The following is a 17,771-nucleotide window of genomic DNA, read 5'->3' on the forward strand; positions in this document are numbered from 1 at the left end:
GAAAACTGAAGAAATAATGTTTGACCCATGACTGTTAAGGCCTCCTGTAAAATTCAACCTTTGAGGATAAAAAGTCTGACAATTAGCCCAAAAGGTGTTGAGGATACTGACATCTGCTCATACTAACACACTGACCAGCAGCTCGAGCTGGAATGAAAAGTGTCATGTCAAAAAAAAAAAAGGATGCTTTGATGGTGTTTCTTTAACATAATTGTTCAAGACTGTTTTGAGGAGCAATCTCTCTAGACTGGCAACTGATGAATATTTCCATTTCAGAATTACTTACTGTTACAGACTTACCAAAGAGTCTGTCAAGTGTAAATGTCATTACAGTGACTTGTCGTCTGCACAGCATTTCAACCTCAAGGTCTGATACTTCTCTTATGCTGGTCTGAAACAGGGTGCGTTAGTAGCAGCAGGTGAGGCTCTGAATACCACAACTAAAATCCAACCAAAGGTGGGAAGTAACTTTTTGACATACACGCTCAAGTTCTTCCACATTCCTGGGTGGACGCTCAGCTTAAACAGAACTGGGGTCACTTGTGTCGGTGATCAGGTAGAGATATGCGTTTGTAGCCAGAAAGAAACCAAGAAAACACTGTATACATGTAAATCATTTCTTTTCCTCCAGGATCTTAAAAATTCAGACGATGCAAAAGATTTATCGACCATCTTTATTTACCGACAGAGGTCTCTAATAGCAGGGCTAGAATTCACACATTTGTAGAGCACTTCAGTTGTTCCACACAATGAACGACTGTATTTCTTTCAGAGCAATTATGCAGTGGTGCCACTGTGGAAGCTACAGGGCGAGTCAACAGTGGAGGAAAAGATCAGCACAGAACAGACCGCAGAAACAAACTGAAGCTGGGCTGAGTTTACATCTGTGGAAGGATGCTCGAGTGGAGTGTAAACAGTCGGATAAGGTCTGAGGGCTCCCCGACGACTACAGCCACATCTCAACTGTGTAAAGACACTTCCTCTCCCGATCACTCTTTAAAGTGAAAACAAAAGGCAATAATTGACCTGCACATGGTGAGTAATCAAAGATGAAATGGGCTGGGAGGAAGAGACATTAGATGGCGTATAGCACCCCAAGTACAAGTAAATCTGAACACATGGAATAACTTTCAGCTTGAAATTAATCAACTAGACAAATGTGTCAGGATAAATGCAAATTTAGTCGCATAACCGCCAATGTGTTTCCTCCAAAATGACCTAATGTTCCTCCTTAAGAGCATTTCAGTAAAAAAAGAACCTTACAGATTTTGGCGCCATTTCATCTATGCATCAAATGTAGACCGCATCCCCTGATCAAAAGATCCAGATGTGTCGTATTTGCACCATGTGAAATACAGTCTCTGAAAGAATTTATGAAAATAGTCAAGATTTACAGGCTGAAGATCATAGAAGAATAGACCTCCTGTATAAAATATAAAACAATACCCCAGTGCTAAAGAAAAAAAAGAAAAATCTATAAATCTCAATGAGTGAAGCTCTAACTTCATCAGGAACTCCTGGTGCGGCAGAGCTAATGAGCTTGGATTGGAGCTCCACAGTGCCTATTTCAAAGCGAGCAAGCAATGGCTCACACCAAGCTAAACACACTCTTCTTATGCTTACATTTGGAAATGCATATTTTCAAGCAGCAATTACAAAAATTTATCAATGGACAATGCATAACCTCTGAAAAAAATACTGTATGAAAACATCCCTGCTACTTTGTTTCCAAGTACAAAACCTCTACCAATAAGTTGCTCCAGAGTAGCAAGAAGTCCTTTTCTTTTTCTTTTTTTGTTTATTTTTTTGTTAATTTCTGTTTTTTTCCATCTTTGTTTTGTTTTTATTGGGTAAAACTCAGTCCTCATGTCGAGTGCCATTGTTGATGACACTCTTCTCCATCATTTCACTTTGCTGAAGGATCCAGGAACATGCAAGCCTCATAGTGGAGGTGCTCAAAAGGCTCCTGTAGGCCTGAGGGACAGCAGCCGGAGCTTAAGCCAGGGCTGGGAAGGCCTCTGGGTCGTCCACATTGGGCACAGACGCAGATGACTGTAAAGTAAATTAGAATAAGAGTTAAAAGTCAGACATTCAAAGATTTACCACAGAAGAATGAAGGGACAGAAAATCTTCATTCTAACAGACACCTTTAGGCAGACAAAATAAAAACACCTGGGTGCCAATGATGGGACAGATAAACTTCATGTTAAAATGATCTACCTTTTCAGTCCTTGGTGCACGGACCGGCCTGGTAGCTTCAGGGGCAAAGCCGCCAGCAGCACCGCCGCTGCCAGGACCTCCGGCAGCGCCGCGGCCGCGACCACGACCGCCCCGACCACCGCGTGGTCCTCCGCGTCCTGGACGGCCCAGGTCTCCAAAGTTGATCTCTAGCTGGGACGTGATGTCATTGGCTGGCTTCCTGAAGTGATGATCATCTAACTGCAATTCAAAAATACGGGCGAAAAAGGGGGATTATGTTTGATGTATTTAAATGTTTGATTTGAGTTCAAATACTGAGCAAAAACAGGATGCTTTACCTTAGATTCATCAGCCTCAGGCTCAATCAGCTCAGTTTTCTTATCCTGTATCAGAAAAAAGGAAGCAATACCAAAATAAACACAAAATATTGAGCAAAACCATATTTGTACCAACAACAAACACCAATGTATGAAACATTTTTAATTTCAATTTAACTGTGTGCAAAAAACCCCCCAAAACAAATCAACCCCTAAATTTTCTGCCTGGATCTGTGCATTGAATTGCTTCACAATAGAGGACAATACTGAAGTGTTTACCGTACAGTGAGATGCATGGGAACGAAATTTGGAATTTTTGTTTATCTCTTAAAACAATTCAATGCATAAAATTAGTCTTTCTTATAAACAAATACAAGTCTGATGAATTAATAATGCTGTCCAACAGCTACAAGTTTCGTGTAGCCCTGTGGAGCAGAGTTTGTGGCCTGCTGCTAACAAAGACCATTTGTACTTTCATTTAGCAATTAAATGCAGACAGCGACACGTCTTTGTCATTACACAGGAAACTGATGCAACACTTGTATATCTGATCTCGGTTAAAAACATCCTCGTAGTATTGTCTTTGAAACTCTGAAGTGATGGGGCTTTCCATTATAGTAATGAGGTTTGGGTTTCTGTCTGGGGTCCATTTTAATATGTCGACCAAGAACTTGCAAAATAACAGCATGGTCTGCATAGGCAAGCCCATCAAATGTATCTTCAAAATCTCATGTGAAACATGAATTGGAACCATGGTTTAGACTCACCACTGCCTTGGACTTGTGCAGCACAAATCCTTTGTTCCAATCATCTCCCTCGTTGACCTTGCGGATGTTGAACTCCACCTTGGCCCGCTCCTTGTCCTGCATGGCTTTCCATTCATCCAGAGTCATCTCCTTGGGGCCTTCCTCCTTCACTTCCTCAACCTCATTCTCCCTTCAACACGCACACACAGACACACATCATCACAGGGTTATGATTGAGATAAATATGTGTTGATTTGTACCCGTGTCTTTCCACAGTGTCTTCTTAGTAGTCAGGACACATGAAGACAAAAACCAAGAACTTACTTGTTCTCAGAGTCAGCAGGTGGATGCTCCTCTCCTTCAGGGTTCTCTTCAGTGACGTTTGATTGGTCAAGTTCACTACAAAAGGAAAAAGACAAAAATCAAGGTCAGACCTTACACAATATCCATTGTATAATGTGACAACTATTTATGGCTGCGTATAAATACTAGCTAGAGCAACAGCGAGCCTTTGAAATTAAAGTTAGTATGTTCAGTTGACTTGGAAGTTATGGTCATTTATGTTCTATCTAAATGTAGTTTTATCCATCATGTATAAGCATTTATTCATGAGAGCCGCAACAATTAGTTTATCGATAGAAAATGAGTTGCAAATCATTTGATAGTTGTTAAAAAACTTTTTTTTTTACACAAAAACGTAAAAACATTTGGTTTCCTGCTTCTTAAATGTAAAGATTTGCTTAATTTCTTTGTCTTTCATGACAGCAAATGACAAGTCCAAATGTTTTTGACTTATCAATTGTAAAAATAGTCTGCGGATTAATCGATAATAAAAGTAATTGTTGCAGCCCTATTATTCTTACACGACTGTTGTGCTGCTAAATTGTTTTGCATTATACTGGGCGGTTTCTTATGAAGTCCACTTAATTAGTGTCAACTTATTATTTAGTAACAGTATCACACAATACAGTTCAACTGCACCACAAACTACAACCTCCAAAATAACCAGACGAGTGAACGTCTTTAAACTAGTTTCAACAACATTATAACTTTAATTGATTGCAGGACAGTATTTCGCTGCATCAGTTGTAGTAAAGGGTGCCTTGTAAACTGGCAACTGAGTATTTTGACATACCCAAATAATGATGGTTATAATTGGTAATTTATTAAGCTATTGTTAAGGTTAACCATCAGTTGCAACTTAACAATAAGCGACTGCTTAATATATGGTTTATTTGTTAACAGTGAGAAAAATATAAATTTGACTTTTACTAATGATGTTTAAGTGTTGACAGCTATGACTAACAAGTGTTCCCTATAGGAAATCATTCAGGTGGTCTTTAACACCACAGAATTTAAATCATGCAGTTTTTGCCAGGTTGCATATAGAACAACTTACTTTAGTTCATCCTTGACGGTGCCCCAGTTGTGAGATCCACTTCCACCACGCTTCTCCTCACCTTTCAGACTACTGAAACAACATTTGCTTTAGCCAGGATCGTTACACATACACAGCAAACATCTTCAACAGGCCTGATGTAAATTCAGAATACCTAATCATAAGGCTACATTAGAGCTGAAACAGTACTCACGATCGGTCACTGCCACTGTGTCTGTCAAATTCACGCTTTCCTCGGGAATCAAAGCCATCGCTGCGTCCCATGCCGCGTCCTCTGCCGCCGCCACGACCACCTCTGCCGCCGCCACGACCTCTCATCGGCCTATCACCAATGGGTCTGAAGAGAGGGACAGAGAGCTTTGTCAAATCATCATCGAAGCACGAGTCTCTCTGCCTATCAGAAGCCTAGACTCATGCAGGCCATGTAAAGGCTTAGTTTTATTAACTGAGTGTGACAGAGTGGATAGCAAAATTACCAAAGAACAAAAATAGTTAGCAGAAACAGTGCATTTGTGTTCAAAAGGTGCTTTTAACGCAAATTTAACAATTCTCTAGGATGACTTAAATTATAAGTGTCCATAAAAATGATTCTGTCTTTTAGTACAAGTCCAAATGAAGCTTGAAACTGGTAGAAACCTACTTTTGCAAATACAAATGTTTTGTTTGTTATATCAATTTTAAATAAGCTGATGAGATAAACAGCTGCATAGCAGCAGTCGGGCAAGACATACTATGCCTTATCATAAGCAACGCCTCAACAGTTGCTGACCCTACCCCTACTCCCCTGATGAGTGCTGCTTTTGCCGTATTTGGAGCTTGGACACACCCTGTAAAAAGTAATAAGGCATTGGATTCACTCCCCTCCTCTTTCCAACTAAAATATCTGCTCATTGGAAACCAAACTCACTTTTCCACTGAGAATTCGCCTCCCTCGGGCTTCTCGCCACCTTCACCAGCAGGCCTCTCGAAGCGACGCGGGGGCCGCCTGTCCACAGGCCGCCTGTCTGTGGGGGGGCGCCCCTCTCCCTGGCTGCCCTGGGGTCTGGAGCCATCGCCCTCCGGCTTGCGGCCCATTCTCCTCATGCCGGCACCTAGAATTGACCACAACAGGAGGATTAGAGGACCAATAGCACTGATAGATTGGGACCCACCGCTGAGCCCCTGACAAGAGAAAGAGGAGGAGTTGATTGTTCTGTTGAAATGGAGCAAAAAATTTCAATTAACGTGTAGAATTAAAGAATTACGGCAGTGGGAAGGATCCATTCATGAACTACTGTGAAACTACTCTCCTGGCTGCATCGTAATTTGATTTCTGAAACTAATGACTACGTAAAAAAAATAATAGCTTTAGTGGAAGAAACATATTAGAGAGGTAAATCTAACATTATAAAAGAGTTCGGGAGTTTACAGCACGATCGCTCATTATTTCCTATTCTGACTAATAATGTGCCGATTGGTTAAAAAGCCAGGCCACTGTCGTTGGAATTAACAGTTTAACCCTCCATGTGCACGGTTGATTGCCTCTGACCCAGTGTGACACAACAGGTTCAACCCCATTGCCTAAATCACCAGCTACCAAAATAGACACCCTACACTACACAGCAGCAGCTGGGCGCACTACAGTCAGCGCACCTGTCTCATCTTCTCTCAAGCTAACACACATATGAGACCACTTGGCAGACTTGCATCATGGCATTAGCCAACTTGCTGCCTGTGAATGTGTGTTTATCTCAAGAGTCAATTCCTGACCCCAGATGCTTCCATTATGCTTATAGTACATATAAAAAAATTGGTAGAGGAACACTGCAAGACTAATAAGTACACTTTAAACGTATTGTTACAGGCTACATGTTTAATTTATCATTAAGGCGATGTGAATAGATTATCCAGTAAAATAGTAAATTGTAAAGTAAATGGTGTGCGGCAGGTCGATCACATGTATTGTGCGCCAATGGGAAGTGGCAGTTTGGAGGCTGTGCTTCAACACGCCCCACACTACAACCACGAGGTTCATCAGCGTGAGAGCCGCGCTGCTGCTAAAGTCTCACAAATCCACCATGATTGACTCAACATGTTTACTTCACATTACTGAAACACGTTGTTCTTACAAGTGTGAGACTTTACTTCATAACGCGCCTATAATTTTTTTTATTTTTACATTTTTAAAATCTAGTGGAACTCGTCCACTTTCGGCCAATTTTGTTTTAGGGTCAGCAAAAAAAAAAAGTGGTGTTGGAGTCAGTCAGGACTTGACAGGATCGGCATTAAACATCCTGAGGCCACTTTCTCCGGTGAGCCTGGCTTCTGGTTCTGCCTGTTCAACAAGGCCGATGGGGAGGGGGAGGCAAGCCAAAACAAGTTGGCCTGCAAACTGATTGTCACCAAATCTCTGTAGCCCCACACGACCCTTTGCTTTACACGTTTGTATAAATGTCATTATTCCCGCGACTGACAGCCAACAGAGGGACAAAAGCAGCCATGCGGACCTCATGTCACGGCGGCTTATGAACCGTTGCTAGCTAGTAAGCAAGCAAATTAGCCCGTTAGCCCGACATCTTTTTGTTGCGAATTAAGACCTAAAACGCGAAAATAAATCTTACCATCTTTCTTAAGTGGGACGGGTGCCTGGGTTTCCTCCTTCTTATCAGCCAGTGGGGCCTTTCTGTCTTTTTGGGACTCCTTTTTCGGCTGCTTGGCAGCCTGGGCTACAGTCTTGGCGGCACCAGGAGCAGAAGCCTCCTTCCTCTTCACTTCAGCTTGCTTAAGCTGCTCAAACGGATCCGACTCGTCGTCAAATAACTGGTCGAACCGATTGGTTATGGCACAGCCAAAACCTTCTTGCATTTGTCCGGGCATGATGGCGCCCCTTCAGCAGGATTTTCCTCCGATTCTATGAGGCTTGGTGCGAACACTTCGCTAGATGAAGCCACAAGATGGCTGGGAAAAGGACCTTCTTCTCTTCCGGCGCGATAGACATCCGGGACCTCTGGGTTTGGCGCGGGTGGGGCATGTAGTTCATTGGAAATGACATGCAATTGACTTAGTCAGGCAAAAGACACATGAAGAACTACACTACCCAGTTATAGTGTTTCCGGTGTTGCTAGCCTCTGTAAAGCCAAGCATGGGTGCCCTCAAACACACTCTGAGCTCTTGTTTTGACTTCTCAGAAAAACCTTCTCAGACTTCATGACTGCTGGCCACAATGTGTGTAAGCTTTTTTTTAATTAAAGATAGCTGAACCACTTCAACAGCCCTTCTACTTTACTATAAGTTTGCAAAAAGCTAAAGGAGATAGCAGGTGCATCTGTTTCTGGCTAATAGATTTTGGTTTAGAAGAAGACGAGACATGAGGGAAGGTCAAACTATAATTAAGTAATTACTTATACAGTCATCATCATCAATCTACACTGACAGACTAGCTTTTAAATCAGGCTCAGGTTGAGTATTCACACCACACTGAGCCCCAGGCACTTTTAAATGCTGCTTGTATTGTATGTACAATATTTCACAGACATAAGGTTAGCACAACTCCCCAGAGTTGTAATAATCATTTTGCATAGCTTGTGGTTCTGTGCACATTGTGTCTTTAAATTCAAGGCCACAGGCTCAACACTCTGGTTGAAAGACATTTCAGATCCACGTGATGCTGAAACAAAGGAAGTTGAGTTGACAATACTGTGGTAGCACAATAGAATAGAATAAACTTTATCGTCCAGCCGAGGCAGTAAACTGTCTTAAGTCTCATCCATGGAAATACAAACACAAACATGTCCAAAAGAAAAACCCCATCACATTAAGAGATCAAAGATCAGTGCATTCATTGCCATGATGTACAGCTTATACTCACTCATTCAAGTTTACCAGTTGGTCGAACACATTAATTGTATTTGTGGTAACAGAACCCTTGTAGAGCTTTGTCTTTGCCTGGGATATTCATAGTGTTTCCCAATCACTAATGGTTGAAGTGATGATTAATATGATTATTTGAATTTCCTGTGTGCAGCTGTGTTGTAAAGATCATCTAGTTGTGGACCGCCTGAAGCGAGGCCTGCAGGCCGACGCTGGCCCATCCAAAGGCTCTAACAAAAGAACATTAAAAAGTAATTATGAAATATAATAATACTTATGCTGTTTTATCTTTTGTGAGGCTACACTGTTCTTAAAATATGTAGGATCCCTAATTATATTAAATATTGCATACTCTGTGCATAATCTGTGCAGAGTGACACCTTGAGCAGGAAGTCCGTCAAGGGACTTAGGATCCTAGTACATTTTGCATCTTAACGATAAGACACAATAAAATTAAAAAAACATTTAGTTTTGGTCTTCCAAGGGAAAGAAATTGGAACCTCTGATCTCGTTGCTTCCTTTGACAGCCTACCATTTTCAATGCACACAATTTGATAGAACATGGATGTTTTGTTTGTTTGTTTATGTGTACATCTGTCTTATCTAGAAATCTCCCAAGGAGAGCGACATGGTGGCCCTGCGCTTTACAATCGTTACCACCGTAGCCACAGCAACTCCAGTATGATTCTGTCTCGGGACTTTTGTTGCATGTTATTCCCCCCCTCTTTCCCATTCAGTCATCTCTGTACTGTCTCCACCAAATAAAGGCAGGAATGCAAGTAAAAAAAACGTATATTAAAGTTGAAAGGTATCTTTTGGGGGATCTCCACATTTAAATGATGATGTCAACAACCGCAATTGTACGCCAGGTGATACTGGGACATATTTCAGTCAGTTGACATTTTAAGATAGCTTTGCATTTAAATTTGGTGTGATATTTTGTGAAAGTAAAATCATAAATTCTTTGTAGTTTATTCACAGTCAAGGTTTGTGCTTTGCAGAGTGGATGTGATCTACAATTTTGATCATAAACACTCAGGAAAAAGTAACTTATAGTCACATAGACGTCCCGATAAGATAAGTTTTCACTTATAAAGTTAAGATAAATTATTGGATTAGATGAAGACATTTTTTTGTTATTTTTGACAAAATTCAGAGCTTTTTAATAGCATATAGTAAAAAAAATGCCCCTCAGGATTACTGTACGCTTCTGTTGTGACGTTTAGGGAAGGGTTAAAACATGAAACCCAACAGAAAAAGGCACTGAAGTCTCATTGATCACTGAAGGTATTCTGGGAGCTGTGGATTCTGGTGTTTGACCTTATAAGGAAAGTCAAACCCAGCTGCCAGCTGATGAGCCTGTCAGGGAGAGCTGACCTGTGAGGTTGTCAGGGAGACAAATGGACACTTGACGCTCTGTTTGCATAAATGATGAATACAAACAATAGGATAAAAAGTTAACCTTTAAGTTTTTAAGCAGGGGTCTGTAGGATACATTAGTACTGAAGAAGATATAATTGTGCAATATGTAACCATGTTCTGTGTCTCAATTTTAAGTCCTTAATGTTTAAATTAGAATACAGGCAGATTTTCGATGCCTGACGAAGGATATTAAAGGTCTACTCATTTGTTCCCAGCTTTATATTGGACTTTTCCTCCATACAGCGCTCTGTAAAGAAGCTACTGGACATCAGATAGATGTTACACACATTTCTGGCACCTTTTAAAGGTTAACAGAATCATTCCATACAGTTCCTGGGCAATCCTTTTACTCTGACACTTTACTTATCAGTTGGATATCACTGGAATTGAGATTTATCATCACATATTAAGGAACGTTTAATTAAGGGGTTTAATTTGAGTAGGAGTACCCCTAGTGTTCATTTTGTTCAGCAAAATCAATATGGTTTATTTCACCTACAGTCTGAATTTGTTCCATTTCTTTTCATGAGGCCCACTGACACTGTAAAGTCAGCCCAAGGAGAGAAGTGACAAAGCGATCAATTATTTCCTGCTGGTCTCCATCTCACGTTACTGAACTAAGCGGTGCTGAAGTGGTCCAGCCCACAGGATGATGCCAGTCGCGCTCCAAGAGTCCCTCCAGTCCTGACCACACCAAAAGATGACATCTCCAGTCACCAAAGCCATGATAGAGTCCTACGCGCTCATGGTTATGGTCATGGGCACGTTTTTCGTCTATTTCTGCGGGATGGTGTGGGCTTTTTGCAACCCGAAGCTTAGCGGAGCAGAGGAGGAGTGCGGGGCCGGGAAACAGGCGGTGGAACACGGGGACGACGGCTCGCTGTGCGCCCCAAATCCTCCAGAGCAGCATGTCAGGTGCGCCTGTGCGCACGTACCAGCGCCGCCATACACCGCACAGGGGCTCACACAGACCACTTATGTTAACTTCTGGGATGATACCGACAGTCTGCTGGCGGACTGCAATGCTTTTTGCCGTGAGGATCTTGGAATTAACAACCAGATTGGAAGTAGTCAATCCTGGATCGCATAGGCTGAGCAGATGGTGACCTCACCTCCCACCCGTGCCTGCGTATATTCATTGCTCTCGTCATATAATATATCATTCTTGGATAAAGTGGATGAAAACAGGCAATGCTCAGTTTTATTGTAAACTCTTTTACCAAAACATCTCAGCACACATAATTCTGGTCCTTCGTCCCATAACAGACATTTTCTTTCAAGTTATTAGAGATGGAAACAGGAAATCAAACGTTCAATGCTTATGGAGTCACTGTAACTTGTTCTTGTGGTGTGAATTCAGGCTTGCATGTTGTGCAAGGCAGCGGAGTGTGTGACAGTCAGTGTGCGGCTGCTCTCAGTGCAGACAGGAACAAAATACTCTCCACTTTCATCCCAGAATTGTGTCAAGATGATGCAAGGGCATGTCGGGATTTTTTCTGTTTTTCCTTCAGGGTCTTCCTCACTTCACTTTCCATTTGCAGTAATTTCTCGTGCAAAGCCTCGGATGTTTCCAGGTCGATATCCATCTGCAGAGAGGAACGGACGACACAAAGCTCACTGCATGAACTGTCTTAAAAAAAAGTTTTAAACTTTCAAACTCTGAATTTTAATATTTACATATTAATAGCCTACAAACTCCGAAATACAATTTTTTTTTCCGCAAGTGAATAAACAAACTATTCTCAGAGGAAAATAAGTTCCCAGAACACTGTTTGAAGCTAGAAAGGTGGCAGGGTCCGCCACTAAACAAAGTAATGAAACTGTGTTATTCTTAAAGGTCACTTTGTTTTTTTTCAGTTTATTCAGTCATGAAAACAAGGAGTTTGTTTATTTAATATGTTTCAGCAGAAAAACATCAGTCTATGAATATTTTTCTCTTCTGTGTCATAATATTGTACCCAAAACTACTTAGTGCACCTTCAATGAAGTATTCCTTTGCCATACCTTGCGTGGTTGTGTGTAGTTGTTACCCAGCCCGGATGTTAAACTGTGGTACTTGGCTTGAGGGTCCAGTGATTCAGGCTTTTGCTTAAATAACCAGAACTGCAAGAAAGAGCAGCATTCATGAATGAATTTGTCCTAAACTGAGTGTGGAAATGTGCAAATTTGTTTGAACCTACCAGGGCTTCAGCTCCGTTGTAAGGGGTCAGTGTGAAAGTATTGGTGAACATTCTTATCTGTGATCATGAGAGAAAGATGCTTTCAAATATGAGCAGCTAGCCCCAGTTTGTATCTCTTCTGCTTGCATCCATCAAAGCACAAAAGACAAATTCAATAATTTACACTCACAAGCCAAAAGATGGGCATAACCACGGTCCAGAGGAAGGCTGGGAAGGAGGGCAGGATACCGTAGGTCAGATTGGTCATCACGAAACCAGGACAGATGACAGATGAGAACAAACCCTAGAAAGCACAATGAAAGCAGGTAAACAGTCATTAACTCAGTTTAACGTGCATGGGCGTGTGATGTGTGTGAGAGCCGACCTGCTTGTTGTAGTGTGTGTTGAGCGCCAGGCTGAGCAGGTCGGAGGCATATTTGGAGGAGCTGTAGGGTTGGGTGCCTCTCTGGTGCTGAATGTCTTCAAGGTTAAAAGCTGAGCGGTGAGCGTTACTGGAGGAGGTCCAGATCAACTGGGAGGTCTGGCTTGCATGGCACAGAACAGGTTCCAGCTCCCGGATCTGGAACAGGACACAGGAGAACCCCACGGTATTTAAACAGTCATTTTAAAGCATCATCAAGCAACTTTTTTCTTTTACCTTTGAAAAACAGCTTCAAAATCATTTTGATGATCACTTTTTCCTGCAAGTTTTCAACACATAACATTGTCATGATGTAACTGAAACACATTGAAACAAGACAGAAAGTAGCAGATTAAGTTTTTAAATCAAACATATTTCTAGAAACTTGGTTGATTCATGCGATTAGCGGGAGAAGTTACTCATTTCTATCCACTAATCATTGCACTTTTACACACCTTAAAGGTAAACAGACTGGTTAAGACATTAGCAGAAACAATGTTGAAATCATGTACATAGTTTTAAAGTCCTTGCAGAAAACTGTTTCTGCAAAATGTAGTGACTTTATTGAGTGTTTCAAAACAACCTCTAAAGTGTTACTCCGCCAATTTAACACATTAATGTGTGTTTACACCTCTTTGGGGGGAATACTACATATTATGTGAAAAATCAGTGTAAATGCTTTTGTGGCTGCATGTGATCTGATAAACTGTCTCCGGTGATGTCATTCAGTTGTTAAGTTGCATTGTGGGTAATGTAGGCACTGGCTTTTGAAAAGCAGTCCATCGCTGTAGCATTGCACACCTGTAACACTGTCTGACTGTTACAGTTTAAGAATTACCACCTGGTGACTACATAAACCACAATGCAACTTCACTGTGATGTGCCACTGAGTGACATCACTGGAAGCAATTTATCGGATTACCCCCAGCTTCCTCCGGAGCCACAAAAGGCTTTATACTACTTTTTTTTAAACATATAGGCTAATAATCCCCGAGACCTGCAAACACACTTTAATGTGCAAAATTGGTGGAGTTAGCCTCTTACCCAGTGTTTTCCTCTCCAAACTAAAATGTGTGAATACAGCACCAAAGATGTAAAAGTCTAAACAGGAACTTTGAGGAGCTTTCTCAGTGGTGGCAACTTAATCCATGTGAAAACACACACCAAGCAGAATATTGTCCTCACTGACCTTATGGCGAGGACGCTACATACTGTTAATTTTTAATGAGCATCGTTGCTAAGTGACCGACAGATCGAGTGTCCCCTGTATTTATTCCATCAAGGGTACACAGCTGACAAGAACTGCTCTCCCTGCAGAAAACTGAAGATGTGTCCGATTCCATGTGTAGATCCGACCTTACTTATAGATAATTCAGTAAACAGAACAGCAGACACTCACAAGTAGGAAGTGACCAAAGAGGTTCGTTGCAAAAACTTCTTGCAGGCCGTCAGGGGTGATGCCGTCCTTCTGCGTCAGAATCCCCTCACCGGTGGCAAACATGCTGACGACACGGCTGCAACGAAGACATGATAGAAATCTGAGTTCTAGCGAGGCAGCACAAGGTGTTGGAAATAAGAAGCAGCTTCAGAAGTCAGACAATACCAAATGCTGCATGTGAGCAGGTAAAATCGACAGAGCACCTGGAGAAGAGGCCTTTGAAAAAGGCTTTGACATCAAACTGCGGGTTTGGCATGATACCTGCGTTCAGGTAGAGGTAGTCCAGCCGGTTATACCTGCAGCAGACAACCCAAGTCACAAACATAAAGCACAGGTCTGTAGTGACTCTGTGATCCTGCTGTGAGTCTTATCCTCCCACCTGAGTTTGACCTCCTGTGCAGCAGCCATGACTGAGGAGATGCTGCTGGTGTCCAGCTGCAGCAGGGCCACCTGAGCTGCGGGGTGAGAGGCAAGGAGGGCAGAGCGAGCGGCCTGAGCTCGCCGCATGTTCCTGCAGGCCAGACACAGCTGCAGACCCTCTGTGTCCTGAGAGAGGAGACGCTCACACAGCGCCAGGCCGATCCCACTGCAGGCAGACACATGCAATGTACTGAACCGTAGCACTGGACTTTCCGATGAAATAAGTGTTACTAACCATGTGACACTTAAACATCCAATGTGCCAACAAATTGTAAATTATGCATCTTACAGTAAATATCCATTGTTCCTTAACTTAATTTTAATATATGGATTGTAAGGTTGCTGTATATCACATCCTGTTGATAATTTTGGCTTAAAAAAAACAACTAAAATCAATACGTTCTGTGTCTTTCCTTGTCTGTGTACACATACTTGGTAAGTAAAGCTGATTCTGATAGCTATTATTAAAACATAGTATCTACAGAATTTACATTGAGGACATTTGTTGACCTAAATCACTTTGTTTTTCCACATACATTTACTGTATATGACATGCTGAAATCATGAAATCATGAAATCATGAAATCATGCTGCCACTTGCGTCAAGGACCTCTTGAAAAGGAGATTAATTGAAAATAACAATACCTTTGTGTAAAATAAATAAACAATAGCTAAATATTCACTAAAAATTCAAAGGATTTCATTACAGAAAATTAAGAAAGGTCTCTTGTCTCATGGATCCATTACACTTCAGATGCCAGACACCATAAAACAATAAATACAACCATTACCTGTTTGCTCCCGTCACCAAAATCACCTTATTCATCTTTTCTGCTCCGAACTAGAAACAAACTGCACACAGAAACCTCAACACACTCAACACCACGACATGGAATGACTTCCACTTTCAGAGCAACAAGTCCTGTGTCTGCTCCATGGAAAGTTTTCCGGCCCATGTGAGTCATCATTCTCACTCTGCTTTCATTTTGCTGTGATTGGACAGCACAGCAGCTCTCAGCCAATGAAATCCTCACACTGGTGGGCTCAGATTCAGGGACCGCCCCACACATCATGAAATATTCAGTACCTATGAATGAGACAGTAGCGCTCAGAGGGATAGAATTCCCTGTTTTAAATTTTATTTGTATTTTGTCTGTCCATGTACAACTCCTGTTTACAATGTATATAAAAAAAAAACTATCTCACTGGAAAAAACAACATACGAGTACAAATATGTAATAAAACTACACATGATGATTCTCAGGGTGCTTTTACAGCTTTTACATCCGCCGCCAATTTATTTGTAACACAGAGATAATTGAATATCACATCTAACCTTTGCCTCAAAGCTTACAAAACACAGAAAGATAAGGATGACATGACCAGTGAATTAGGCCAGGCATTAGGGTCATATTTGTACAACTTTAGTGGGACAAAGGTCTCTAACAAGAAGATAGAGCCTGTAAATATTTAGCTGAAACAGTGGAATGCAGTTTGAAGTTCAAGCCATCAGAGAGCTATACACAGAATTATGTTACAAAAGAAGAAGACTCCAGCATACATCAATAAAAGAAAGAACAGCTGATAACTAAAACCTGAAGAATCTGAAGCACTCATACCATTACATCATGGAGGCTGAATATTCCCAGTTCCTCTACTTTCCTGGTTTTAAAGTCAACATACTTTCTCGGTCAACTGCGACAAACTATAAACACATGCATTAAAGGAGACTTATTATGCTTTTTCGTTCCCCCCCTTTCCTTCAGTGTTTCATGTAGGTTCTATCAAGATCTTGATCTTAAAAAAGGTCAAAGTCTGCATCAACAGAAGCTCCTCTCTCCCACAGAAACACTGTTCCTGTAAAAGCCTTGTCAGTAGTCCCGCCTTTAATTCATATTTGCATTATTTTTGCGTAGCTAGTTTGCATGTACAAATTGATTCAGCACAGCTACTCTGTTGTTGATAGGAGTGCTGGGTCAGGCATGTGTTAGCTGACCAATCAGAGCAGACTGGGTTCTTAAAGAGACAAGAGCTAAAACAGACAAAGGGGGGAACACAGAGCTGCCGCACTGGACAGTATGAGAACAGTTATGTGTTTTATGAGCATTAAAGCATGTAAACCTATTCTACTAGTAACCCAAAAAAAATTCTGAACCTGACAATGAGCAAAATATGTCTCCTTTAACTGGTCCAACACCCACAACACGCTCAGGAACATCTTCCCAATAATGCTGACTGTAAACACGTACTTTTGAACCGACATCACACATAGTCTGCATCCTGATAAACATCTGGCAACATCTGATCAGGTAACAAAGAGCTTGCTGTTAATATCAAGACAATAAGTGGTACAGTGCAGTGGGAAAAAAAAATTATTCTGAAGCAGTTTCTTAATCCAAAATGTGAGCAGAAAAGTACTGAAAATAAAAATACGATACTCGAAACGACTCAAAGAGAGATTATCCACAAATATATCAACAAAACATAGACACATATGAACATATAAATATTAATACAAAATATTGCTATTTGAGATTTAAAACTCATCTATTGAAAATACACAGTCATATACACTTCATGTTCAAATGCTGTGGAAAAACTGCAAGGAGAAGAGAAAGACTGAGTCACTTGATATTTCCTTGTTGCTCTAGATGAGTTGAAACTGAGATGAGATACTTGAAATATACTAAAATGTGACAGTGAATGCTTCGCTGCACTTTTCTACATTCAAGCAGTCTTCCAAAAGAAAACACGAGAAGGTTTCTTATCGAACACTGTAACATGGGAGATTTGAACTCATATTTTAGAAAAAAAAAGAAAAGAAAAGAAAATCAAAATACATTTTTAAAAGTGCCGAATGTCACTTGCTACATTTTAACTTTGGCTTCCTCAACACAACCAAACCTTCTGTCACGTTCCTGTGTGTGCTCTGGTGTCGTACAAAACAGAGTAGATTTTATTAAGAATGCCTGTATGTCTATAAAACATGTTTGCCCAACGTGATTGTGCTAGCTGAACTCAAACGGACGCACACTAACAGTCTCTGGTAGTCCATCTTTGTAGTGTGTAAGTCCACGAAACAGTGTTTCCCATATTGTAGCTTGGCGCCCACAGGTGGCTCTTAACCTGTTCCTCTACAAGAAACAAGATAGCTTAAACCTAGATCCTGCCAGAATCATTGGTCTGCTCTTGTCATGCACCGTTTCCTCCAGAGATGAGCAGACTGGGAATCACTGTCTCTCACATCGCCCCGGCTGTTAGTCCAGGAGGGCACGGTGTATTTCCTGGAAGGAGGGCCGTTCCTTCGTGTTCCTCCTCCAGCAGCTCAGCATGATCTTATAGAGCGAGTCTGGACACAGCACGGGCTGAGGCAGGTAGATCTGCACGACAGGGAGCGAGAA

At 41.4% G+C, this 17,771-nt stretch overlaps 3 protein-coding genes across 12 annotated transcripts in view; all 3 read right to left on the minus strand.

The window, feature by feature from the left end:
• Positions 1-657: 657 nt before the first annotated feature.
• serbp1a (SERPINE1 mRNA binding protein 1a) lies at positions 658-7,635 on the minus strand. Of its 7 annotated transcripts, none has more exons than XM_030433033.1 (9): positions 7,262-7,635; positions 5,569-5,752; positions 4,855-4,998; positions 4,662-4,730; positions 3,587-3,661; positions 3,284-3,452; positions 2,538-2,582; positions 2,221-2,439; positions 658-2,052 (listed from the first exon to the last, which is right to left on the minus strand). In XM_030433033.1, the coding sequence occupies exons 1-9, from the start codon at positions 7,515-7,517 to the stop codon at positions 1,996-1,998; spliced, it is 1,218 nt and encodes a 405-aa protein (XP_030288893.1). In that variant the 5' UTR covers positions 7,518-7,635; the 3' UTR covers positions 658-1,995. The 7 variants fall into 7 exon arrangements, with proteins under 7 accessions (XP_030288893.1, XP_030288891.1, XP_030288888.1 ...); XM_030433031.1 differs by having other exon boundaries at positions 2,538-2,588; XM_030433028.1 differs by having other exon boundaries at positions 2,538-2,588; positions 3,284-3,455.
• A 3,476-nt stretch (positions 7,636-11,111) lies between these two features.
• Positions 11,112-15,325, minus strand: hsd17b7 (hydroxysteroid (17-beta) dehydrogenase 7). Of its 3 annotated transcripts, XM_030433034.1 has the most exons (9): positions 15,162-15,324; positions 14,330-14,536; positions 14,154-14,246; positions 13,912-14,026; positions 12,477-12,671; positions 12,282-12,395; positions 12,113-12,169; positions 11,937-12,035; positions 11,112-11,518 (listed from the first exon to the last, which is right to left on the minus strand). In XM_030433034.1, exons 1-9 carry the CDS (start codon positions 15,194-15,196, stop codon positions 11,396-11,398), a joined length of 1,038 nt encoding a protein of 345 aa, XP_030288894.1. In that variant the 5' UTR covers positions 15,197-15,324; the 3' UTR covers positions 11,112-11,395. The 3 variants fall into 3 exon arrangements, 2 of the variants coding, with proteins under 2 accessions (XP_030288894.1, XP_030288895.1); XM_030433035.1 differs by lacking the exon at positions 14,154-14,246; XR_003985926.1 differs by lacking the exons at positions 11,112-11,518; positions 11,937-12,035; positions 12,113-12,169 and having other exon boundaries at positions 12,342-12,395; positions 14,116-14,246; positions 15,162-15,325.
• A 153-nt stretch (positions 15,326-15,478) lies between these two features.
• Positions 15,479-17,771, minus strand: part of ddr2a (discoidin domain receptor tyrosine kinase 2a) — a 35,839-nt gene continuing 33,546 nt past the window's right edge. For both annotated transcript variants that reach the window (XM_030434482.1, XM_030434481.1), the window contains exon 17: positions 15,479-17,750. In XM_030434482.1, coding sequence (XP_030290342.1) covers positions 17,628-17,750 — 123 coding nt within the window. In that variant the 3' untranslated portion in view covers positions 15,479-17,627. The remainder of the gene's footprint in view (positions 17,751-17,771) is intronic.

Source organism: Sparus aurata, chromosome 11 (assembly GCF_900880675.1).
Source record: "Sparus aurata chromosome 11, fSpaAur1.1, whole genome shotgun sequence".
NCBI lineage: Eukaryota > Metazoa > Chordata > Actinopteri > Spariformes > Sparidae > Sparus > Sparus aurata.

Coding starts and splice junctions, on each gene's coding strand:
- serbp1a (XM_030433026.1), bottom strand. CDS start 7,517: ATGCCCGGACAAATGCAAGAAGGTTTTGGCTGTGCCATAACCAATCGG. Junction 4,734..4,854: donor CACAGTGGCAGTGACCGATC/GTGAGTACTGTT, acceptor ATGTTGTTTCAG/TAGTCTGAAAGGTGAGGAGA. Junction 2,589..3,283: donor TGCACAAGTCCAAGGCAGTG/GTGAGTCTAAAC, acceptor TCCTTTTTTCTG/ATACAGGATAAGAAAACTGA.
- hsd17b7 (XM_030433034.1), bottom strand. CDS start 15,196: ATGAATAAGGTGATTTTGGTGACGGGAGCAAACAG. Junction 14,537..15,161: donor TTGGTGACGGGAGCAAACAG/GTAATGGTTGTA, acceptor GTCTGCCTGCAG/TGGGATCGGCCTGGCGCTGT. Junction 12,672..13,911: donor TCTTTGGTCACTTCCTACTT/GTGAGTGTCTGC, acceptor GTCCTGTTCCAG/ATCCGGGAGCTGGAACCTGT.